The 21,944-nt window shown below is 42.0% G+C and overlaps 1 protein-coding gene across 3 annotated transcripts in view; it reads right to left on the bottom strand.

Moving 5' to 3' along the window:
- snd1 (staphylococcal nuclease and tudor domain containing 1) overlaps positions 1–21,944 on the bottom strand; it is a 157,493-nt gene that overhangs the window by 92,122 nt on the left and 43,427 nt on the right. For all 3 annotated transcript variants that reach the window (XM_077593846.1, XM_077593847.1, XM_077593848.1), the window contains 4 exons: positions 13,308–13,408; positions 12,665–12,775; positions 11,367–11,439; positions 1,148–1,289 (listed from right to left, as the gene is read on the bottom strand). In XM_077593846.1, coding sequence (XP_077449972.1) covers positions 1,148–1,289; positions 11,367–11,439; positions 12,665–12,775; positions 13,308–13,408 — 427 coding nt within the window. The remainder of the gene's footprint in view (positions 1–1,147; positions 1,290–11,366; positions 11,440–12,664; positions 12,776–13,307; positions 13,409–21,944) is intronic.

Below are 21,944 nucleotides of genomic sequence, written 5' to 3'. Positions count from 1 at the left end.
GTGGCTCTCGGCCGCGAGCTGTGTTATGGCGTTTCGCTAAAGCAGTAAATCTCGACGTCGGGAACTGATGGCTGTCTCATCCTTTTTGACGGATTACTGCACAACATAGCTTTCAAACCGCCTTTCACCTGTTACGGCCTTGAGAGTAAAAAAAACACAGCTGAAAGTTTTGGGGGCTGGTGGGGGCTTCACAGCTGATGTACTTCAGCACGTCAGTTGTGCTTCTCTTTAATGCAGCGGCTTTTGCTTTCATCCGCTAGCATGTCCTCTCTGCTTCCAAGGTTCTTACTTCACCCTCTTCCTTTCATCGAGGCTCGGAATTGGCCTTTTTTGGCATTTGGTTGTGCCTGAATATAGTATGAAAGCAATGCGGCTGATAAAATAATATAACTAATGCCGGAGCAATTTTGACATGCCTGCTGTAAATAGGTTTGTATTACATGTAAAGACTTCAAAGTGATGACAAAGTTGACATTTAGCATGAAAAATAAATGAATGGGGCACTAATGGCAGCAAGAGGTGTCAAAACACTAATAGAATGGGATTTATAAATAAACATTTGCATGAAGAGTTTCATTTGTAGTACTGTGGTCTAATCGGCACTAATGCAAAAGTTAAAGACAAGGCATATTGGGTAATTGCTTCCATCACAATTCAAGCCCAAGCAGGTTTCTTTTCATTTCACTAATAACCTTTGCTTTGATATAAAATGTAAAGGATGCGTGTGTACTAAGCAGTCTAATTAGGAAAATATGTCAAATGATCCTGGCGTGCAGATTTCTTATTGGCGAGGGTCTTGCCATTTTATCTTGAGGCAGACGCCGCGCAAAATGTAATTAAAAAAGTATGAGCGGCTTGCAAAGACAATCAGAAGCAAATTTCAAAAGTAATTATTACATCCCCTTACGCACTCAGGACCAATTAAGCAGAACGGTGATGTTTGTCTCCAAATATGCACGGTTTCGTCAAGTAGAATTTTAATGGCAAAAACAAGTTAGTGTCATGATAGGTGAGGGGAAGCAAAAAGCCAGGAGGGAGACCAGACTGAAATCAGCACCATTGACGGGGATTGACATCAAATCCATTTGAACAGTCTCAATGGATTGGACGTTTATCAGAGGCTTTTTCTTGAAGAATGTGTACGCACCAGCGAGCAGGAAGGTGATAAGGCACGTCTCTTTGGGCATGTAGAGCTTCAGCCGGGAGCCGCTAAAGACGTACTCGACGACTGCCTCAGAGCGTCCGGCCCGCTGCAGGAAGGGCAGGAACTGCTTGGCTTTCTGTGTCTCCTGTGTGACAGGTGTTTCAATTTAAAAAAAAGTATTTGGGTTTCTAAGGTGTCCGCAAGTCTTACTGTTCATGAGTTGAATTCATCGTAACAAACAAAGAAATATCAGTCTTGTCTGTTGGCAGTAAGCGCAAAATGACTTCCGCAACGTTTTATCAAAAGCAACTGAAATAGACAAAACGACATCGGCAACAACGGGGGTTTTGCAGGCTTTTCTTTCCCTTCCTCTAGACATCTTTAAATCTTATTCAGGCCTTATGAAGTTGACTTCTTGGTGACACGTCTGGAAGCGAGCTCATGCAATCTAAAGTAATTCCCAATTTGGCATCTATCTCAGTCTCCAACTGTGACTCACACACACACACACACACACATTTTCTTTTGGGGGGTGTGGGGGGCGCAAGGCCCGGGCCAAAACTACACGCGGGGGAGTCGTGTATTCATGCGGGGATGGCGAGAGGGGCTAAAAATCATAAACGCTCCAAAATAATTTAATAAGTTGTTACTGCCGGGAATAAGCATGTAGGCACAACAGACGAGTGAGTCATGCCCCGGTGGACTCTGTTTTTCTCTGTGTTTATGCGTTGCGCTGCAGAGGAGCCGAGGGAGTGGGTGCCAAGACTTGGAGTTAAGAAATAGAGTTCAAACAAGGAAGCCAAAAGAACAGAGTGTCATGTTGAGTGGCAGTTAATATTTGCAAAAACAAATCTGTACAAATAAAAGAAGTAAATACCTGCGGTTAAGCGTTGCCTGATATCAATTTAGCTAATTCCCTGGCGTTGATGCAATAGACCAGCGGTCCCCAACCTTTTTCTTATGCGGGGGTATTTAGGTTCCACGGACAATGTCCACGATGGTTAAAAAAACAAGTTCCAAGCATAATACTAATTATTTATTATTATTATAACAACTTTTATCACCAGTAGGAGGGTGAGATTGAAAACATTAATATTTATTTCTCTGAAGGACCGGCACTAGGTGGCTCACGGACCGGTACCCGACCACGGCCCGGTGGTTGAGACCCCTGCGATAGACGACCAATCCATTTGAACTGCGAGGGTTGGCAGCGAATGAACACAATTCAAATGTCTACTGGGGATGAGCTCATTTCAAATGATGGCAAAAAGGACAGGTTTAAAAATGGATCGGACAACTTATGTCGCCAATGGAAGCCAAGGACATGAATTCCACCTCCTCACTAGAATTGAAGCCCACAAGAGTGGGTTGTCGAATGGTGCGAGTTTCTCCCGTTTGCGCCAGCACGACGGCGTGGGCGGGGGTGGCGCATGAGAAGGGAGATTATTACGCAACCTTTAGGAGGTTCGAGTGCTTTATGCACTCTGCCGCTACCCTCCACTGAGTCTTCCACAATCAACGTGCACAAAGCATGCCTGCTCTATTTGGGGACGCCTCCCACTCCACACATATACAATCTCTTAAGCCGACGTATAGGGAGCATGTGTATTTGTGTGTGTAATGATAGGGAAAAGGAAAACTTCGGGCTATTTTGGGCTCTAAAATTTGCCTACCGTATTTTCACAACTATATGGCGCACCGCATTTAAAGACGCAGTGTCAGTAACGAGTGCTATTTCTGTATTTGACACACAAACAGCACGCACGACTTTTAAAGGTGCAGCCAGGCATGGCAAAACATACAGCATCTTAAACATACGGACACACGCTAAAAACACATTTTTAAAAAGGCAACAGAAGCAAAACTGAGTTCGGTTGTACTTTATTTAGCCATTTTACAATGTACTCACGTCATCATCACCCACAAATCCATCAAAGTCCTCATTTTCTGTGTCCGAATTGAACAATTGTCCAAATGAGTCATCGAAAACACTGAAATTTATATGTTCGTCCAGGCGGCCACAATCCATTCACAAATAGTAGCAAGCGTAACTAGCCCGGCGCTCCCTGCCACCCTTTGTAAAGCTGTGTTGATGTCGATGTCCAGGCCACAATCCATTCGCAAATAGTAGCTAGCGCAACTAGCCCGGCGCTCCCTGCCACCCTTCGTAAAGCTGTGTTGATGCCGATGTCCAGCAGTTTTCAAGCATCTGTTGTTAGTGCCTTTAACAAGTGCAAGCAGACACGTTCGTCCAGGCGGCCACAATCCATTCGCAAATAGTGGCCTAACTAGCTAAGCCTCCGGGAATGACGGCAAGCTCAGAGTTCATTTTCGTGACTTGGTTTTTCACCGCTGCTTCGGGGGGCCTTAGAAACCAAACCGAAATTGTTTTGCAATAAACATGTGCCTTTAGCGTCTGACCCCACCCACGTCCGCCTTCTTTCTATACAATAAGCGTGTCGACAAGAAGTGTTCTCCGTCAGGCTTCAGAGCTTACACACGGCGCTCCGCATTATAAGGCGCCCTGTCTATTTTGGAGAAAATTTAAGACTTTTTAGTGCACCTTATAGTCGTGAAAATACGGTATATTTTTTTAAATTCAGTGTTTGCTCCATTTTATATTTACAGTACAGTGGTACCTCGACATACGATCGTAATCCGTTCCGAGACTGAGATCGTATGACGAGATTCTCGTAACTCGAGCGGACGTTTCCCATTGAAATGAATGGAAAACAAATTAATTCGTTCCAACTCTCTGAAAAAACACCAAAAACAGGATATTGGATTGGAAAAAATGTTTTATTTCTTCTAATTCACCATCTATTAACAAAGTAACACATAACTAGTGGTTTAATAGTAATAAAATTTGTTTAATCTAACTGAAATTGGGCAGATTTCACCGACGGGAGACAGAGACGTTTGGGGGCGTGGAGGGTGGGGTTCGTTTTTTTTCCCACGACAACGCACTCGTAAACGGAACAAACAAATTTAAATTAACTTGGATTAATATATACAGACACTCAAACATACGTTTAATGTAACTTTACACAAAACTGAATTCTAATTTTGTTGTAATCTTTTTTACCTTCGTTTTCCGGGTTGGCGGTTTGCCACGCCTCCAACCTCACGTTCGCTATCGATGGGCTGTTTGCTGTTGTACTACGTATTCCCTTCAAAATATTCCGAAAATGATTCACACAAATGTCCTCACAATAGGATAACCCACGACCACTTGCCAACGAGAAATAGTCTTGTAGTACATTTTAGCGATCGCTCCGCTGCTCATAAAGACAGGCTCGCAACTCCCTCGTTGTAATGGCTCTGGTTGCAACCGCTTTGAACGGCGCCTATGAGAGAGAGTTTCGACCAGAAATATTACAAAGAGGGAATTGCGAGCCAGTGCCGCTGATGTTCTTAGGAGCAGCGAACGAGAAGTAATATAATACTCCTCGTATTAGATAATAAAAATAACAGGAAATGCAACAGCTGAGCTTACCCACGTATTGATTGTGGGTAATGAAGTTTCATTCTGAGAAAGAGTGCCATTGCCTATCGGCGTTGTGTGCACGAGTATACTTCATTACCCAGAAAGCCATCTTTTTGCCTGCGCATGCGCGTTGTGCGTTTCCTGGTCGATGCGTAGGAGAAACTCGTCTAAATTAATCGTTCAGTGCTCGTAGATATTGTTATACACGAAAGATATGCAAAAAAGGCTTGGTCGCATCACGAAATTTTGATCGCATGACGGGCGAATTATTCGATCGAAATTTCCGTCGTAAGACGAGAATATTGTATGACGAGCGGTCGTGTGACGAGGTACCACTGTATCTATAATAGTATAAATTAGAATATGCTGCAAAGGTTGTTGCATTTTGCCATGCAATTTAAAAGGTGAATTTGGCAGATTAAATGAATGAGTAGAATTCAAAATCAATATATTTCTGGCTCAATAACATTTGGTTTCATTTTGTTCAACTGACAGACAATAAACATCTTTTACTAGATAGTCCTCAGGCAGTACTGTACAAATACATACAGTAATACCTCAACGTACGAGCGCCCCGACATACGAGCGATTTGAGATACGAGTAAAATTTTGAGCAAATATTTATCTTGAGATATGAGACAAATTTTGATATACGAGCAGACAGCGGACGCAAGAGGCTGCTCATAAGAACATCATGGGCACTGTCTTTCCGATCGCAACTCCCTCGTGTAATATCTCTACGAGCACTGGGCGGAGCGTTGCATTTTTTCAGTGGGTTTTTTTTCCCATTAGTCAGTGCGAATAGCGGAGCTTGTTCGCGAATATGAGAGGAGTACTACTTCCTGGGCAAGTTGGCAAGTGGTCGTGCATTATCCTATTGTGAGGATATTTGTGTGCATCATTTGGGGATTTTTTTGAGGGAAGACAAAAGCAAACAACCCTCTTTAGGTTGCATCTGAAAGTAAGGGTGGAGGCGGGGCAAATAGAGCCAAGAAAGGTATACAAATTTAAAACAAAATTAGAATTTAGTGTAAGGTTAGAATAAACTTGAGTGCGTCTGCATCATAATCCAAGTTTAATTAAATTTGTCTATGTTAAGTTACGAGCGCGTTGCCGTGCAAAATGCTCCCCCCCTCTCTGTCCTTCACTCTCTCCCCTTCACGAAATTCGTCTAATTTTAGTACTATTAAACACATTTTAGTACAATTTAAACCACTAGTTATTTGTTACTTTGTTAATAGATGGCAAATTAGAACAGATGAAATCCAATATCCTGTTTTTGGTGTTTATTCAGAGGGTTGGAACGAATTAATTTGTTTTTAGTTCATTTCTATGGGAAACGTTCATTTGAGATATGAGTAAATCGACATATGACCTCAGTCCCGGAACGCATTAAGCTCATACCTCAAGGTACCAATGTATATACACATGCATATAAATACACATCAATCTTATATTAATCATAAAGTGAGATAGGAAACAATATACGGTGGTACCTCGACATACGACTGCCCCGACATACGAGCAATTTGAGATAAAAGTAAAATTTTTGGCAAATATTTATCTTGAGATACGAGACAAATTTTGATATACGAGCAGACAGAGGACGTGAGAGGCTGCTCATAAGAACATCATGGGCACTGTCTCTCTTCCCGCCTCCCTCGTGTAATGTCTCTCTGGTCGCAACTCCCTCATGTAATGTCTGTAAGCGCTGGGTGGAGCGTTGCATTTTTATGTGTTTTCATGTGGGTTTTTTTCCGTTAGTCAGTGCGAATGGCGTATATACTACTTCTCGTTGGCAAGTGGTCATGCGTTATCCTATTGCGAAGACATTTGTGTGCATCATTTTGGGAATATTTTGAAGGGAAGACAAAAGCAAATAACCCTCGATAGGTTGCATCTGAAAGTCAGGGATGAGGCGGGGCAAATAGAGCCAAGAAAGTTATCAAAATTTAAAATAAAATTAGAATTAAGTTTAGTGTAAGGTTAGATTAAATTTATTTTTGACTGTCTGCATCATAATCCAAGTTCATTTAATTAGTTTGTTATGTTACAAGCGGGTTGCCGTGCAAAAAGTCTCCCCCCATCTCTCTGTCACTCTCTCTCTTCCGCGAAATCCGTCTAATTTTAGAACTAAACACATTTTAGCAATATTAAACCACTAGTTATTTGTTACTTTGTTAATAGATGGCAAATTAGAACAAATAAAAATGTTTTTCCTATCCAATCTCCTGTTTTGGGTGTTTTTTTAGAGGGTTGGAACGAATTAATTTGTTTTTAGTTAATTTTTATGGGAAACGTTCGTTTGAGTTACGAGAAAAATCGACATAAGAGCTCAGTCCCGGAACACATTAAGCTCGTATCTCGAGGTACCAATGTAATGGTATAATTCTGTGGCCCATCGCAATCATCATATACCGTATTTTCTCGCATATAGGCCGCATTTGTAACTTAAAAAAAATGATGACTGAATCAAGGGTATGGTTCAAGGGCACAAGACTTACTGCGTCGCTAAACTCTTTCACCAGTAGATGTCGGCAAATTAACATTTACTATTTGTGGTTATTTTCTGTTTTGAAGTAAGAAAACAACCATTACTGGATGAATTACTAACTCTCTTATGATATTGACCTTAATAATGTGCTTCTGATTCACAGTATCTCAGAAATACCACATGTGATGATTTTTCTTAAGATTTTCCCTTCAAAGTAACATATTTGTCCTTCCTAAAAACCATGAAAATGGAGGTGAAAATTGTGAATCAGCCTTGATTTTGAAATAAAACTAAAATCCACTTTGATTGTTATAAATTTCCTGTTTTCCTTTGTTTTCATTAAAAGAAAGGTTATATCCTTCTTTTCGTTCAGGCACCTAGGCGGACAGCTTTGGGTCCTATAGTTGTAGTCTTTAGTAGAGAGCACCGCGAACGTTTCCAGCGGAGTTTGATTCAGTGTTCATCAAAGTTGACTGTAATGTGTTGTCAAAGAAGAATGCTCTACATTGTCAGTTACTTGAATTTGATATAAAAGAAGCTGAAGAATCATCTGTGTGCCAACGTCTCACTCTTTGACCGGAGTATCTGTGTAGATGAGGTGTCCCAGCGCTATCAAAGAACATCGCAACGCTAAGCTGGTGCTCGGACGATTTGCCGAAAGACGTTTGGCCGACGGACAGTTCGCATAATGGACGTTTCGCGTGCTCGCCCCGCCCCCAGATCGTGTGTGTACATGTTTTTCAACCTCGGCACGCGGGCCATATACGGCCCGTTACAGATAACATTCATTTAGGAATAACAAGGGCATTTACTGCCCCCCGCTGGACATATTTCTAAATACAAGTACGTGCTACAGTGTGCTGCCATTTTTTTATATTTTTTATTTTATCCTTGCGTTTAAAGTAGTAGCCATTTGGAGATCACGCAGAACAGTACGTGACAGAAGAAATAGAGAAAAAATAGTAGTAGTAACAGTAAGTACTACTGTAATGAAATTGTAAATCCAGCAATCCTACCCCAGAAAACTTACACCAGCATAGAAAACATTGAGATTAATCATTGAATTAAGGTTCTCAGCAAATCATTTTGAATATGTATTTCCTAAAATAATGGCAAATTATTTAAAATTAAACTAGCAGTAAAAGTGTGTTCCATGGCATTTTCAGGTATTGTTCTCTCAGCCCTCTAGTCTGTCCGAGGCACTTAGAATTTCACATAAGTCTTCTAGTGTTGGTTTTTTCTCAGTGTCAGACATCAATCCCCAGCTTTGATAAATTACATTGCGTGTCCAAATGGCTAATACTTTAAACGCAAGGATAAAATAAAAAAATATATTAAAAATTGGCAGCACATTGTAGTACGTACTTGTATTTAGAAATATGTCCAGCGGGGGGCAGTACATGCCCTTGTTATTCCTAAATGAATGTTATCTGTAACAGGCCGTATATGGCCCGCAGGCCGAGGTTGAGAAACATGTACACACACGATCCAGGGGCGGGGCGAACGCGCGAATCCCGCTTCGGCGAAACGTCCGTTCGGCGAACTGTCCGTCGGGGAAACGTCTTTCGGCGAATCGTCCGGTCACACGCTAAGCTAACTCGCTAATATTGATTTTTTGTTGTTGTATTTGTTCAAAAGTGACAACTATTGGAGTAATATGAACCATCGAAAGACTAGATATTTTGACATTAGAAGCAATAGGCTGCCACAACATCTTAAACTTCTGGTAAGACAATTGTAATTTCTGTAATTAGTAAGCATTAGGTTCTCATCAAGATAGACTTACAGTGGTACCTCGAGAAACGACCTTAATCCGTTCCGGAACTGAGCTCGTATGACGAGATTCTCGTAACTCGAGTGGACGTTTTCCATTGAAATGAATGGAAAACAAATTAATTCGTTCCAGCCCTCTGAAAAAACACCAAAAACAGGATATTGGATTGGAAAAAATGTTTTATTTCTTCTAATTCGCCATCTATTAACAAAGTAACATATAACTAGTGGTTTAATAGTAATAAAATGTGTTTAATCTAACTAAAATTGGGCAGATTTCGCCGACGGGAGACCGAGACGTTTGGGGGTGTGGGGGGGTGGGGTTCGTTTTTTTTCCACGACAACGCACTCATAAACGGAACAAACAAATTTAAATTAACTTGGATACAGACACTCAAACATACGTTTAATGTAACTTTACACAAAACTGAATTCTAATTTTGTTGTAATCTTTTGTTACCTTCGTTTTCCGGGTTGGCGGTTTGCCACGACTCCACCCTCACGTTCGCTATCGATGGACTGTTTGCTGTTGTATTGCCTTCAAAATATTCCCAAAATGATGCACACAAATGTCCTCACAATAGGATAACGCACGACCACTTGCCAACGAGAAAGTCTTTAAAGAACGATCGCGGGAGCTTCTTTCCTTAGAAAGAATAACAGGAAATACAATAGTTGAGCTTACCCACGTATTGATTTTGGGTAATGAAGTTTTTTTCTGCGAAAGGTTGCCATTGCCTATGGGTGTTGTGTGCACGAGTATGCTTCATTACCCAGAAAGCCCTCTTGCATGCGCGTTGTGCGTTTCCTGGTCTTAGGAGAAACTCGTCCGAATTAATCGTTCCGTGCTCGTAGATATTGTTATACACGAAAGATATGCAAAAAAGACCTGGCTTGGTCGCATCACGAAATTTTGATCGCATGACGGGCGAATTATTCGATCGAAATTTCCGCCATAAGACGAGAATTTTGTATGACGAGCGGTCGTATGACAAGGTACCACTGTATTTCTTTTTTCAAATTGAATAATTTGATACTTTGCATTTACAAAGACAGGCATATTAACTTCCTCATGATATTGACCTAATAATGTGCTTTTGATTCATACAGTATCTCAGAAATACCAATTGAGATTGATTTTTCTTAAGATTTACCCTTCAAAGTAACACATTTGTACTCTATTAAAACCATGAATATGGAAGTGAATACAGACGCTCCCCTACTTACAAACATTCGAGTTACGAACAACGGTACATACGACCATGTCTGCAAATTGCGTTTATGTCGAAAAATGTTCGTAAGTTCAATTTTGTATTGCGCGCCTTTTTCCGAGTAGTGCTTCTTTCCGCCGCTAATACCGATGCCTGGCATCACCCAGCATCTACCTTCCTCTGCCCAGTTCGTTGCAATGCGGAAGTGCGTGAACGTATCTCCATTTATGATGAAAAAATAAGATTACTGTGCAATCGTTATTAGATAGCTTCTTTCGTCCAGTTCCTAGTAAATATCTCTCTCTCTCTAATGTATGTATACAGTACTGTATGTATTCTCTCCATGTTATAAAAAAAAAAAAATCAGTACAAACCAATGCGTGTTACTTATACAAGCCTTAAACATAAAAATGCACTTATATAAACCTTCAATATACTTATATAGGCCTTAAACATAAATTATAATACAAAATATAGCACTGAGCAACTTACGAACAAATTCAACTTATGAACAATCGCTCGGAACCTAACTCGTTCGTAAGTAGGGGAGTGTCTGTATTGGGAATCAGGGGGCGGCTTATACACGAGAAATTGTAAAATTCAAAAATTTCAAGGCAACTTTCAGGGTGCGGCTTATATTGGCGGCTAAAATGCAAGTAAATACGGTAATTGCCCAAAAGTCTCTCAAGCGGCCATGGGAGCGATGTACAAGAGCCCTCGAGTGACAGAGACAACAATGTTCACAAAGTTCAATTTAGAGTCTTTGACGGTGTGCACTATTAAAGCGCTTCATCAAAATGTATAAGGGTTTCCTCGGCAACACGTGTCGGCAACAAGCATAATGGCCAGTTGAGTATCTGTGAATTTGAATAAGAGGTACAGGTTTGTGGTGACTTTGAAGAACTAAATCTGATATGAATAAGGATGAAAGCTTGGATGGGGTTATTTTTTTTGTTGCGTTTAAGGTTTAAAAAATTCAACCTTAATTTACAAAGCAGAATTGACTCATCTGTTGCTATTGATGACAATAGACATCTAATCCATTTCAACCGGGAGGGGGTAGAAATGAACAATGGCACCTTTTTGTAGTGCTAAGTGACAAAAACTCATGTTAAAGGACTAGAATTAATCGGTCTTCCCCTCTGCCTGTGCTACCCAATGATCAGCGAACAGCTGCAGCAGTTTATTTGGAGTTAATAACAATCTTGCAGCATCTAGGGATGACACATTTCCTGTGAAGTTGTCAGGGAGACCTACCCCAGAGATATCTGCCACTCTGTGAATGGGAACCTCCTTCTTACTGTGCAGCCCTTTCCCATTCTTGATGGCCCTGCAATCAAAGCGGCAAAACATGATTCAAAACATTCAAATGAGAGTAGTTTTTGAAAATGTCTACTTCCTTAAACCGCCAATTTGGCACAATTGCTCCAGTTTCAAAATGGCGGTCTCACGGTGGACCATTAATGGCTAGTGCTATAAAAAGCCACGTGAGAGGGTGAAAGCTACCAGTTGTAAGATTATATCAGTTTTTGTGAGTATAAAAGCATCGTTCTCATACAAATTGTGAATGGCTAACATGTCAGCATAAACACTCAACTGTCTGACTGATTAATCAATTTTAGTCTTGCGATTGGATTGACATGTCAGCACAAACACTCTGACACCGATCAATTACTTTTGCCCTGCAAATGACTAAAACGTATCTGTCCAAAGTCCTGCTGACAACCGTCAGTTTTGCCTGTAAGTAGGACTCACTCACTGGTCATTCGGAGAGAGTTGCAGGACAACAGACTGAGCGTTCACGCTGTTCGAGCTCTCCCCATCCTGCAGTTTGGTAATAAACTTATTTCCTTTAAATTGGTCTCCCTCTTTCTTAACCTGCCTCTTGAAGTTGTTTTTCAGATCTTTCACCAGTCAAGTATTCTTTTTTTCCTACAGTGCTATGCATATAGTAGGCATTCAATCACAGGGAAGGAGGGAGGGAGGTTTCTTGAAGTTACTAAAAATACAAGCAAGCCTAAAGACAGACAGCTCTCATCAGCCCTAACGTGTGCACCCCTCCCGAGCCCACCCATCCCCGGAGAAAGGAGAGATTAAGGAAGCAGAGGAGTGGGAAAAGGGGCCAAATAAGGAGAGAAAGAAACACAAGAAGCGATAAGAGAGTAAAGGGAGGGAAGCAGCAGTAGAGACCGGACTGTAAAAGGAAGCTGCATCTGCTCTATCTACAGCCAGATCCAACTCTATAGCACAGTAATAAGGCTTGCAATTAATCTCCCTACTGCACCTACATATAATTATATTCAAAGCAGCTGTATAAAAGGCAACCCGCGTTCGGGGACACGAGTACGTGTATGTATGTGTGGAAATTTAGGTTCCCGGGGAAATAATGAAAAATGATAGGTTGTGACGTGCCGCTAAAATAAAAATGAAAAACCCTGTTGGAAGGGAAAAATAAACCCTCAAGGTTAAAGTCAATTCTATTCATCGTTGGGACGATGGAGATCTCGCTTGTGTTGACATATTTTTTAACGGGTCGGATCCGAGGTGTTACTCACCGTGCCTCTGCAGCTAGCAGCTCGTCATAGTGTGACGAACGCTGGTCGTCGTCCTGTCTGTATCTGATGACCGTGGCCAGGCCTTTGCTGACCAGAGCCTCTGCGATGTTACTGTGGGTGAAAAAGCATGGGGAGGTTTTCACCGAGAAAACTAGAGATGTCCCAGGTACGATTATGTGATCGGCAGAGGATCGGAATAGGGTAGCTCATCTCATTTTCTGAACCGCTTTATCCTCACTAGGGTCGTGGGGGGTGCTGGAGTCTATCACAGCTGTCTTCAGGGCAGAGCGGGGGACACTGAATTGGTGGCCAGCCAATTGCAGGGCACAAGGAGACAAACAACCATTCACACTCACACTCATACCTAGGGGCAATTTACCATGCATGTCTTTGGAATGTGGGAGGAAAACCGGAGTACCCAGAGAAAACCCACGCAGGCCCAGTGAGAACATGCAAATTCCACACAGGTGGACGAACCTGGATTTGAACAGAGGTCTCCCACTGTGAAGCCGACACAATAACCCCTCACGCCACCGGGCCAACCTCAACAAAATGTATGCCCCCAACAAAATTCATACGCCCAAGAGGATCATCACAAAATATCAATCTTGAGTAGGACATGCACTACCTGGGTCTTACTTACATGCCACCGCTAGTGACCGTGGCACAGGTGCGCTCTGAGAAGGCCGGCGTGCTTTCGCCGGCACCGGTGGCTGCTCTGATGTAGTCCACTGTCACATTGACCTAAAGAAACATGCCCACAAACCAGACTCTTAGTTCATTATTCTTACGGTATTGGAAGAAATTTTAGGGGAATTGAGCAAAGCACAAGATCTTCTTTCATGTGTGTTGGGGTTATTCTGGGATATTTTTATATATGTGAATATTAATCATTATATGTATACGAGCTTTATTTCAATTTGGGACCGAGCAAGTTCGAGGTCACTCTCCATGGCAGCTGGCTCCGAGGACATTTAATTGTTTTTAGGACTATTGACCTGACAGATCACCAAGTTCCGGGCCGAGGACTGTTGATCCGAGTTCGCAATGAAGATCTGTGAAGGACTCTTAAATTGCTTTGACTTGGATTCCGGCAGATGGCGATAATTGAATCAACTTCCGAAAATACTCGCATATTGTTTCAAAATACTGTCGCTCGGTTCACCTTGTATGGAAAATATTATGCTTACTTGTGCAAATTCTTACGCAGTTGTCTTTGGTTTCCGACCTGATATGCAATTGTTGTGGCAGTTGTTTTTGACCTTAATTGTGTTATTCGGTTAGCTTATGAAATTGTTTGAATCAGATAACCTTAAGTGTTTTGATTATGCGCGACTAAATGGACGGAGGATGCCTTTCTTCAGAATGTCACAGTGGCGAGGACGAGCCAGGACTGATTCTCACTTGCAAGTTAACGCCGGAGATGTGCCCGATGCCTTCCTTGTATTGTTTTATATTATATTAAAGTATACCTATTAATAAACCTATCAATGTGGTATCGAATTAGTAAAAAAAATAATTTTGGGGCAAATAAAAGAGTGCAAATGGACCAACATTTAAACTGTGGTTAGAAGGTATAATTGGAACACTTCATTTGAAAAGAATAAGATGCATGTTAAAAAAAAAAAGATTACAACATTTTGAAGATAAAATTTCTCTTGAGGTGGTGAGGGGGTTTTGAATCAAACTCTTGACTTTTTTTTGTTTTTATCTACTTTATTTTTTTTTGCATACAGCATCTTACTCTGTGTACAGTCATGGCCAAAAGTTTTGAAATGACACAAATGTTACATTTTCACACAGTCCGTTCCTTCACGGCTTTCAGGTGTTTGCCAGATGTTTCTATGGTACGATGACATACAATTAGCAGCATTTCACAAGTATCAAAAGTGTTAATCGAGAATTACATGCAATAGGTCAATATTTGCATTGACCCTTGTTTTTCAAGACCTATTCTGAAGACTCCCTGGCATGCTGACTGGCCGTCCATTCTAAAAATAATCAATGCTTGGAGTTTATCAGAAATTGTGGGTTTTTGATTGTCCACCCGCTGCTTGAGGATTGACCATAAATTCCCAATGGGATTAAGATCTGGAGAGTTTCTTAATCCCATTGGGAATTTGTGGTCAATCCTCAAATGGCGGGTGGACAATCAAAAACCCACAAGTTCTGACAAACTCCAAGCATTGATTATGCAAGAATGGATGGTCATCAGTCAGTATGTATTTGGTTGAGAAGTTGATCGACAGCACGCCAGGGAAAATTGCAGAGGTCTTGAAAAAGAAGCATCAACACTGCAATTATTGCATGTAATTCTCAATAAAAGCTTTTGATACTTGTGAAATGCAGACTTGTGTAATATTTGTGTGATTCTCAAAACTTTTGGCCTTGACTGTACTATAATCTAGTAAATAAAAATGTTAAAAACGAAAATAACCCTAACCCGACCCAAGTAAAATACTAAACCTTATGAAAACAAACAAATGCACAAGGTCAAGTCATTGTCCGCCACTGACACCAATAGATGCCCAATGCTCATTTGTTGCCAGGCACCCAGTTCATATGAATTGGGCATCTAATAGTAACAAACTAATTACATTCTCAATGGAAAGATGAAAACACCCACAATTTTGGACATCTATTGTTACCAACAGCATTGAAAGAGTTAAGTAATCGGAATTACTGTGAGTACACGCGTGTGTGTATGTGTGCGTGTGTGCTGGGGGCGTGGGGAGGGGTACTTGTGTGGTTCTCAAGGTCACTCTAGTCAGTGTGCATCATGTCAGGCATGAGCACAGACCTCCCAAAAGGACGACTGCAGATGTGTGTAGGCACACAAACACTGAAGAAACCGCATGACTCACTAATCTCTACACAAGTCCCTGTGGACCAATTCAAAGACCCTGGAGGTACACTTTTGTCACAGAACTCAAGAGGGGCGCTTTCGCTTCGTGCTACAAGTCCAACGCTCGCGGCAGGGGGATGCGATACACCATTGCCATTTTTGGAAAGTCCAAAGGGTCAAGTGTGTCAACATAAAAGTGTGGGACTTACCTTTCAGCTATTGCACATTAATTGGTAGAGTTGAACTGTAACAGACCACTCATTTCAGAAAAACACATTTTAAAAAGAATTAAATTGAAAAAACGAATCAATTTGAAAAATCTAAATGGAGGCGGCCTGGTGGGTGAGTGGTTAGCATGTCGGCCTAACAGTTCTGGAGTCCTAGGTTCAAGTCCAGGTCAGACCTGTGTGGAGTTTGCGTTTTTTTGTCTTTTTTGTTAGCAAGTTCCATTTTGGTGTCATTAATGAAATCTCTCTTCAGTGAAGCTCAGCAGCTCATGCCGCAGTAATGAACTCATTATGCTGAACTTTGGATCTGGGCTGATGTCGTGCGAGGTATTTATCTCCGCTTTCACCAGTATTCAAATATTTTCCATAATGATATTTCATTTTGGTATGTAGGAAAGCAAACCCTGATGGGCAGCTGTTGTAGTATCATTCAAATACACCAGTCTTATTGTCACCTCGTGAATTCATTTAACCCCGCGGACATCCTATCATGCACGCCTCTAGCACGAAAAAAATCAAATGACGTGTATAATGGGGTGTGGCGCCGTAGATTAAAAGTGTAACGTGCTATAAGACACATATAATGAAAGATGAAATCTTAAAGTGCCATATTTGAAAGCGAGTTCCCCGTAAAATAGAATGCAAAAATAGGGAATACATAATGTACGCTCTATTAGAGTGTGACTAATCAAACACTATTGAATGCCTAAAAAAATACCTGCAATTACTTGAGTTAACAGGGTGTTAACTGAAGGTATTGGGAGAAAAGAAAGGCTGCTAATTAGTGGAAAACGAAAAAGGTGCCCAGAAAAGTCCGCTAGGTTCAATAACTGGAGTCCCATTTTGTTGATTCAATTCAATGAATCATCCTGATAAATAACATCCTCAACAAGATGGCCAAAATTCCAGGAGTGAGAAAACCAAAGCGAAAATGATAAGGTACGTTTGAACTTGGGAAGCAATTGCGATGTTATCTTAATAGAGGCAATGTTAACACTTCAAGCATTTCCCGAAATTAATCGTTCTCAATTGCACCTTCATCTTTTCTGCATATTCGCACTTGCAGCGTTACCCGTACTATACGTACATGCCGACGGGGGCACATAACAGGAGCCATTTTTAAGCCTGCAGGATTATCTGAATGTGCTGAAGACCGATAAGTGGCTTAATGCAACATTCTCCATCGGAGGTTTTTCTTTTTTGCTGCTTCTGCTGTTGAGGCTGAGACCTAAGCATACACAATTTACACTACTTATGATGCTAGCCAAATGGAGCTTTTGGGGATTATGTCATCATGCAAACGCAGCTGTTTCAGAGAGGCTAGGGATACGTCAACTCTGCATCTTTCCCAAAAAAAGAAGAAAAAAATGCTACTTAGGCCGCCACCCTTAGAAGATCTGCTTTGTTTTTTAATGAATCCAAAACAACAAGTGGTCCACTTTGGTGGTTGAAATCTATAATTCTTTTAATGTTTTTTTTCTTCTCTGCCCCACAGTAAAATACAGTGATCATCATCCAAAATCAAGCCAAAGTGCCACACATTGAAAATTGAATATGCAAACACAATATGGAAATGACCAGGATTTCCTTATGGGCAAGAAGAATAGCAGCTTTAATGGTGTGCGTTTTGTGCGGCGGACATTTTAGCGCGCCGTTCCTTGTGCTTTAATGCTGAGTAATGTCCTGGAGAGTGTAGAGGAGCTTGTTTTCTTAATACTGCTCTCGAGCCGGAGTCTGGCATGCAACCCATTGCGGAAATGTGCCAAGTCAACCTTGTGACTGGACAAGATGTTGTACTTAATGTAGATTTTGCACCTGAGAAGGTGACTCCTGATGTACACGGATTGGTCAAAGCTAATTATCTTTGTCTATAAAAATAGATTCAATGCAGAGCTGCTCTCCATCTACTCCAATGATACAGAGTGCTTGAGAAGCGGCGTGACAGCAATTGGGTCAACTAAATTCCCCAAAACACAAAGCGGTGTGCTCTTGCACCCACCTCTGCCTGATGCAACTCCCAAATAGGTCAAGGTAGCGATGAACATGAAAGCCCCCGGGGGTTAAGTCACTACGCCGGAAAATAAACATGCTCTTAAAAGCAGGCGAGTGACGGTTTAATCCAAACTACTAATTCTTTCCCCGTTGCCTAGGCTGCTGAGGAGGCTGTGTCCTTTAAAAAGCTTCCACTTTATTTGCAACTCTACATAAAACTGTGTTGATTGGGGTGCTCATTTTGCAGGGTTTTGTAGCCCAAAAGGACTCCATCAACAAAGCACATTGCCTTAATTACACAACAGTGCCTATTGTAATGCTATTATTCCGCCTGCTTGTTTACAAAGAAAGTACAGTGGTACCTCGTCATACAAAATGCTCGTTTTACGGGGGAAATTTCGATCTAATAATTCGCCCGTGATGCGGTCAAAATTTCGTGATGCGACCAAGCCAGGTGGCCATGGCATTTTTTTTTTTGCATATCTTTCGTGTATAACAGTATTTACGAGCACCGGATGAGTTATTCAGACCAGGAAACGCACAACGCGCATGCGCGGGGAAAAGAGGGCTTTCTGGGTAATGAAGTATACTCGTGCACACAACGCCGACAGGCAATGGCACTCAGAATAAAACTTTACCCACAATCAATACGTGGGTAAGCTCAGCTGCTGCATTTCCTGTTATTTTTATCTAATACGAGGAGTATTATATTACCGTATTTTCACGCCTATAAGGCGCGCATAAAAGTCAAAAAAGGTCAAATTTTCTCCAAAATAGACAGGGCGCCTTATAAAGCAGAGCACCCTTTGTGAGCGCCGGGCGCCGCCAAGCGGCGCCGAGCGGGAGCGCTCGGGCAGCGCCGAGCGGCGCCGACCAGGAGGACCGTCGTGGTGCTTTCGTTTTATGAAACAGCATCATCTGGCGATCAGAGTGAGGACAACCGTGGCACAGCAACTCCCGGCGGACTACATTGACAAGCTAGCCGCTTTCCGCACCTACTGCTCCAAGCTGATTGCCGACAAACTTATACAGCCAAACCACATTACCAACATGGACGAGGTGCCACTGACTTTCGACATCCCGATGAACCACACTGTCGAGAGAAAGGGGACCAGCACGGTGGCGATACGAACAACGGCGCACGAGAAGTCGGCTTTTACTGTCGTTCTCGCTTGCCATGCTAATGGGCAGAAGCTACCACCAATGGTGATCTTCAAGCGAAAGACTCTGCCTAAAGAAAAGTTTCCAGCCGGCGTCATCGTGAAGGTGAATCCAAAAGGCTGGATTGATGAGGAGAAAATGCGAGAATGGTTACGTGACATTTATGTCAAGCGACCAGATGGATTTTTTCACAGCTCGCCGTCTGTTTTGATTTGCGACTCCATGCGTGCTCATCTTACAGCAACAGTTAAATACCAGATCATGAAAATGAACTCAGAGCTTGCTGTCATTCCCGGAGGCTTGACCAAAGAATTACAGCCGCTGGACATCAGCATCAACCGGGCTTTCAAATCAAAGTTACGAGCGGCGTGGGAGCAGTGGATGATCGCTGGCGAACACAGCTTCACGAAAAGTGGCAGGCAGCGCCGGGCTTCTTACGCTACGATTTGTCAATGGATCGTTGCCGCCTGGGCGATCGTGTCTGCTTGCACGGTTGTTCGAGCTTTTGCCAAAGCCGGCATAATTTCTAAGGAGCCACATGGAAATGACGGTGACTCTGATAACGAAGAGAGGGGGGGACCCGGCTATTTGGAAGGCTCGTTCGGGCAATTGTTTAATTCTGACACAGAAGATGAGGAGTTTGAGGGATTTGAAGGTGATGATGACTTGAGTAAATTGTAAAATGTCCAAATAAAGCACTACCGAACTCAGTTTTGCTTCCGTTGCCTTTTTAAAGCATGTTTTTAGCGTGTGGGTGTAGCGCCCAAGAACTATATTTCCCAGCAGTCACTGCGCACCGGAACCCGGAAATAAGCTGCTTCCGGTAGCCAGTGCTATCGCGTTTCGATCTTAATCCATATGAAATATATAATATATATGTGTCTAATGAAATGGTGCGTGCTTTGTGTGTCTAAAATACAGAAATAGCACTCGTTACTGACACTGCGGCGTAAGTAACGATGCACCAAATAGGCGTGAAAATACGGTACTTCTCGTTGGCTGCTCATAAGAACATCAGGGGCACTGGCTCGCAACAGCATCCCCAGTAGCAACTCTATCATAGGCGCCGTTCGAGGGGATGCGAACACAGATGCTACAAGCTAAAAGGAGCCGCTAGCCAGCGCCCCCGAAGCTCCCATGAGCAGCGGTGCGATCGCTGATAAAAGACTGCTGCTCGTTGGCAAGTGGTCGTGCGTTATCCGATTGTGAGGACATTTGTGTGCATCATTTTCGGAATATTTTGAAGGGAATAGTACGACAGCAAACAGCCCATCGATAACGAACGTGAGGGTGGAGTGTTTGTTCTGTTTACGAGTGTGTTGTGTGGAGAAAAAAAAAACGAAGCCCCCCGCCCCTTTTGTGCCCCTCTCGCCTCGGCGAAATCCGCCCAATTTTAGTTAGATTAAACACTTTATTTCTATTAAACCACTAGTTATGTGTTACTTTGTTAATAGATGGGGAATTAGAAGAAATAAAACATTTTTCCAATCCAATATCCTGTTTTTGGTGTTTTTTCAGAGGGCTGGAACAAATTAAATTTTTTTTCCATTCATTTCAATGGGAAACGTCCGCTCGAGTTACGAGAACCTCGTCATGCGATCTCAGTCTCGGAACGGATTACGCTCGTATGTCGAGGTACCACTGTAATGCCACTTTAGTTTATCACCAGTAGAAGTGCAATACTTCAACAGCAGCCAATGAGTTAATAGAAACAAATATTGTGTTGGCCATTGACAACAATTACATTGACTAAAACACTTAATTTTTAAAAGAAAAATGATTAGGTGACAGATAGAAGCTATTCATTAGTCTGTCATCTTCCACAAGAGATCTTTAAAACAAAAAAGGGGTCTCAAAAGTGACATGTTATAATATTCGTTCTCTCAGAGTTATTCTTTTAAAAAGGTAGGAAGTCCACTCATTGGCTGCCATTGACCTATACTAGTGATGAACTACGTCAAATTCACAGCAGAAGGATAATTGGATGTCTATCATTGTCAATGCCACTGAGGGAGTTATTATTGTTTCACAAACAGGTCCCGAAATAAATGTAGTAATGTAAATATTCAGACATTATTGTTCCGGCTCAAATTTTGATTGTTGCCTGCTGCTTTAATTTCAACGATAAACCCAACAATGCTACTACTTTTAAACCTAGAACACACCTTTTTAAAATGAAAAGTCAGGTTTTTCTTCTCTGAGTGCCCCCTTGACACAAGTCACGTTTGAGAGCTTTATTTTTCCTGTTCAAACAATAGCAAGTGCAAATTAGCCAAGGTGTGAAACGTCGAATGTCAATGTGTTCATGAGACAATGAGCCAATCTGCCCAGAGCTATTCAAGCTATTGATTTGGTAGCATACATAAAGTGCTTGCCAATTAAGCAACACTTGAGGGGGATGGGGAGTGGGGGCAAACCTGTATTTCTCCTTTTCGATGTAGATAATACTTTAGAAGTTGTTTACGTCCACGTAACGCCGCAGATTGGAGCAACACGTTGTAGTGCCAAGTTGTATTTTGTTTTCATACCTTTAAAAGCAAATCTGTTCTTCCCAACCCACACACGAGTCCATTATTCCCTGAATACAACAGCTACCCCAAAAAATAATTGGGCCTGCCTGAATAGATCTAAGCCATCTTTCACCCCAGTTTAATGAAAATTACTTGGGATATGGTAGAAACAGTCAAAGATAACTAATCATGGAGTAGGTAGGTAGACGGTGGCAGTGTGGTTAGTCTAGTAATGCTGATTAAACAACGACAGGCGTGTAGCCACGCCACTCAAGTTCACTTTAACACAACAACGGCGTCGTACTGGTGAGTAAAAGATGGCGGCAGCCCCCATGGTCAACGGCGAAGGCAGATCAATAGACACAAGAGGGCAAATAAACACTGCTTGTTTAAAAGGTTGCACAAAGAGCCAAAGGAGAGCCAGGGGGATTCCACTGCCAAGTACAAATTTGATAAGATGACTTTTAGACTTGGGGAGACTATTTAGCATTTAAGCTAAGAACTGGAAGAGGCGACAGCGAATAAAAGGAAGCGTTGGATCGGAG

Source organism: Stigmatopora argus, chromosome 23 (genome assembly GCF_051989625.1).
Source record: "Stigmatopora argus isolate UIUO_Sarg chromosome 23, RoL_Sarg_1.0, whole genome shotgun sequence".
Lineage (NCBI taxonomy): Eukaryota > Metazoa > Chordata > Actinopteri > Syngnathiformes > Syngnathidae > Stigmatopora > Stigmatopora argus.
Note: the sequence above shows the minus strand (reverse complement) of the source record. Positions and strands in the feature narration are given on the sequence as shown.